The sequence below is a fragment of the Lutjanus erythropterus genome, chromosome 13 (genome assembly GCF_056507025.1).
Source record: "Lutjanus erythropterus isolate fLutEry1 chromosome 13, fLutEry1.hap2, whole genome shotgun sequence".
NCBI classification, from domain to species: domain Eukaryota; kingdom Metazoa; phylum Chordata; class Actinopteri; order Lutjaniformes; family Lutjanidae; genus Lutjanus; species Lutjanus erythropterus.
Genome location: NC_139329.1, coordinates 39,617,013 through 39,621,313, shown reverse-complemented (window position 1 = coordinate 39,621,313; position 4,301 = coordinate 39,617,013). Strand labels below are relative to the sequence as shown.

The window sequence follows — 4,301 nt, the reverse complement described above, 5'->3', positions numbered from 1 at the left end:
AACACACATGCAGATTTTGTGCCAAGGTTTTTGGCAGCGACAGTGCCTTGCAAATTCATCTGCGATCACACACCAGAGAACGTCCATACAGATGCAACACCTGTGGAAACAGGTTCTCCACCAGGGGGAACCTGAAGGTACATTTTCAGAGGCACAAAGACAAGAACCCCCACATCCGCCTGGACGAAACCCAAACTGCTGCTGGGATTCCTTTTGGTTTGTCCCCAGAGAGAGCAGCTGCACGATGGTTTGATGGGTGTCCATCCTCAACAACCAACCTGTCCTCACTCATCAAGAAGGAGGACAACTTTACCTCAGTGCCCATCCCTCTTCCTCAAACTTACTTTAACTCAGCACCATGGAACGCAAACCCTTTAAAGACGTCTAACATAGTAGAGATGAGGCAGCAAAGAAAAATGAATCTTAAAAGTGAAGAAGTGAAACCGTCCTTCAACTTTGTCTCAAAAATGACGACCTGGAATGGCGAGGAATCGGTCGATGTCACAGCCAATCGGTTCAGCCTTCCAAGTACTACTTCATTCTCAGGATTCTTGTCATTGCAATGCTCCGACAAACCCAAACTGCAGCTGCCACCAGTCAGAGCGTCCGACCCGAACGAGTGTGTCATCTGCCACCGAGTTCTCAGCTGTCAGAGCGCCCTCAGGATGCACTATCGGACGCACACGGGGGAGCGTCCGTACCAGTGCAAGCTGTGCGGTCGAGCTTTCACGACCAAAGGAAACCTGAAAACGCACCAAGCTGTCCACCGGGTCACAGTCCCGCTGAGGGTCCAGCATTCGTGTCCCATCTGCCACAAGAAGTTCATGAATGCTGTCGTCCTGCAGCAGCATGTTCACGTACACATGGAAGGTCATTTACCTGCTGCTGACCTCACAAAGCAGAAAGTGGATTTTAACGAAGCTTTCAGAGACAAAAGAAAGAACTTTTCTGGCTTTTGTGATGACCGTTTCAAATCCCTGTCCATCCATGTGTCCCCATCTCTAAATCTAACTGATGCCAACAAGAAGACAAGTTACCCCGGGTGGCCTGAGCTGCAGCTAAAATGGATCAAAATGGAGAGGCCAGAGGGATCAAATGAGGAATGTAGTCAAACAAACAACCAACAGGCTGCTGAGAGAGGTCAGCGGACGACCACATTCCCCACGTCTGACGGCTCAGCTTCCGATCCACCTCTCTTCAGCCGAGCTTCGGTGCATCTTCAGACCACAAGACTCAAAGAGCCGCTCCACAGCTGGCTCAACTCCAACACTTTAACTCTCCATGCGTCTGCTGCAGCGCCCGCTGACCTCAAGTTATTCAACCATGGTGAGGATCCTCCTGGCAGTCTCAGAGAAAGGGGGCCCCCGAAGAACACATACTGCGATATTTGTGGGAAGAGTTTCGCCTGTCAGAGTGCTTTGGACATCCACTACAGGAGCCACACCAAGGAGAGACCGTTTATCTGCACCACCTGCAGCAGGGGCTTCTCCACCAAAGGGAACCTCAAGCAGCACATGCTCACACATCAGATGAGGGACTTCCCACCACACCTGTTTGAACCCTCCAATCCAAACCAAGCATCCAACCAACAGGACGGCTCTGTGTTATCTGTGGGCTCACTGGCCGTAAAGACGGAGATGTTCCTGAGCTCCTCCTTCAGGAACGGTCCAGATCTGTCTGGTCGTCCGCAGAGCTCCTCTGTGTGTGCTGCAGCTCCACCTCGCCGGACGTCCAAACAGCACCACTGCAGGACCTGCGGGAAGAGCTTCTCGTCCTCCAGCGCGCTGCAGATCCATGAGAGGACGCACACCGGGGAGAGGCCGTTCGCCTGCGCCGTCTGTGGACGAGCGTTCACTACCAAAGGAAATCTAAAGGTTGGTTTCACCTGTTTTTAAGCCTCCTCCGCGGCAGAAACTTGAACGAACGAACGTTTGTTTCTCCACCTGCTTCGGAGGCAAGTTCCTGATTCCTTAACACATGGACCCCCTTTTTGGTTTGATTGCGTTCTGGATAGGCAACACCAATCTCTTAAAATATGTATAGATATAAAATAAAATGAAAATATATAGACATGTGACCAATAATTCTTGTCACAATTTTACCCATTCCAATATTGATTTTTTTTATCTACTTTTTTTAAATAATGACCAATTATTAGAAGAAAATAAACTGATCAGAAACTCACAAAACGTAGCAGCCACTACATTTATTACAAAAGCAAATATGCTCACAAGCACCCGACATCATTTCAACATCGTCTCTTGGACTAAACCTGGTTGGTCTGTTGTGGCTCAAAGTTAGACGTTGAAATTTGGGTCTAGTTTGGTTTTTGTCCAAAAGTAGCCCAAAAATAAATGTTGAAATGGACAAAATGCAGTCTGAATGTCAACGTCTGTCTTTTCAACAGTGTAATTTATTTTTTCTTCAATGGGGACAAGCTTAAGAACCTTTAGTGGTTCTAGTTAGCACCTTCATTTTTAAGAATCTATGTGTTGGTATATTAAACAGATGCATTTTTTCACAGAAGTAAATTATCTGCAGCCAATCAGATTCCCCCTTCCATTTCAGCCAATCACATGACAATAGATCTGAGGGTCTCCAGGTAAAGAGACGAAGACAACTACAACTGACTGCTTTAGTCCAAACTGACCAATCGCTGTCCCCCTGCAGGTCCACATGGGAACTCACATGTGGAACAGCGCCCCCAGCAGGAGAGGCCGCAGACTGTCGGTGGACAGGTCGTCGCTGAGCTTCGGGACTCGTCCTGTTAAACTTCCCGAGCCGTCACAGAAGAGTCCAGAGACGGAGACGGCGTGGAACCAGCAGCAGGTCTGAAGCTGACGGAGGGACGCGTCCCCTCGGGACACTGAGGACTGAGGACGGTTTCAGACTGAGCACAGTGACCCTCCTGCTGTGAGGTAAAATACACTGAAGAAACAGGAAGAAAACTTTGCACTTTTTTATGCCGAGTGCTGCTGAACATTTCAACATGTATGTAAATGTTGATGTATGGAATATAAAGATCACGATTCTGTCTGTTTTATACAGATCTGCTGTGTGAATTTACAGCTGACACACATTGAAAAAATTATAATGTGATCATATGCAATGGAATTTTAAACCTGCTGACTGTCAGTCTGCAGCTTCTCTTTGTTTTTAAGTCAAAAATAACAGATTTCTGCTTCACTGTTTTGGGTTTTTTTTCAAATCTTTGACTTCTTCAATCATAACTATTAATTTGTTGACAGCTGAAACTGGCCGCTGCGTTTCCTTCAGTACTGCATAAACTGTTCTTATCAACATACAGACACTAAAACCAAAGAACGTCTGACTTCTCATTGAATCTGAAAACCAGGAATCCTCAACACTCAACCGTATGTGAAATGTGTGCATCTGCAATCTGCTGTTTTTTTTAAATACCATGCAACCTTTTCCTTTATTTTCAAATGTATTTTCATGCTGCCTTTGTCTCTAATTAATTACAGTTCAGTAAAAATCCACCTGCACAGACTGGAGTCTTTCCACTGTTCAAACAATCAACAACTGCGGTTGTGTTGAAATTAACTTTTCATTTCAGAGAGTTAGATGTGAAAATATTCCGACTCCCTGCTGCCTGTCTGATGCCTGACCTCTCGCTTTGTGTCTGTCCTGCACTCACCGTGTTCATCGCTCCTGGAGTCAGAGTCCTGGTCAGAGCTGCTGTAAACCACCTCAGTACTGTATCCCCTGGTGTCAGACTCACCTCCATCAGTCTCCAGGCTTAGGTTTGGGGTTTAGGTCATAGTCAGGGTTAGGGTTGGGTTGGGTCCATCTTTTGAGACACATTTTTCTTTTGATGACTCAGAAAGAGAAAAATCTAATAATATTTTAGATATAAATGTTCCACCTAAACTGGTTAAAATTAAAGTTTTCAAAAACTCACTGAACAAAAACAGCTATCGTGAAGTTGAGGTTCAGTCATACTAATATTATAGTACTTATATTTAAAACTTTAAAGTTGATCTAACTTGCACACTGATTTAAATGCAATCGGATTATACAGTAAATCTGACTTAAAGAAACTGCTGAATTCATTTCTGTTTTACCAATTGAAGTAAATCTTTTAAGTTGGTCCAACGATTCCTTTATCTCTATACACCACATGCAAATAATTTCGTAACCATGGTAACACAAATGCACATCAGCTCGTGTTATTCTCCCGGTTTATCAGTGGCGTCCTGCAGCTGATGTTGTTGTCAGAGCGGCGTGTTCATGTGTGACAGCTGAGCTTCACACAGAGAAACTAAAGCCTGAAACAAAAC

At 45.3% G+C, this 4,301-nt stretch overlaps 1 protein-coding gene across 1 annotated transcript in view; it reads left to right on the top strand.

Moving 5' to 3' along the window:
- Window positions 1–3,510, top strand: part of sall1b (spalt-like transcription factor 1b) — a 6,030-nt gene extending 2,520 nt beyond the window's left edge. The window contains exons 2-3 of the mRNA XM_084734095.1: window positions 1–1,874; window positions 2,671–3,510. The exon at window positions 1–1,874 is cut by the window's left edge and continues 954 nt beyond it. Of these exons, the coding sequence (XP_084590221.1) occupies window positions 1–1,874; window positions 2,671–2,835 (2,039 nt within the window). The 3' untranslated portion in view covers window positions 2,836–3,510. The remainder of the gene's footprint in view (window positions 1,875–2,670) is intronic.
- Window positions 3,511–4,301: the final 791 nt, after the last annotated feature.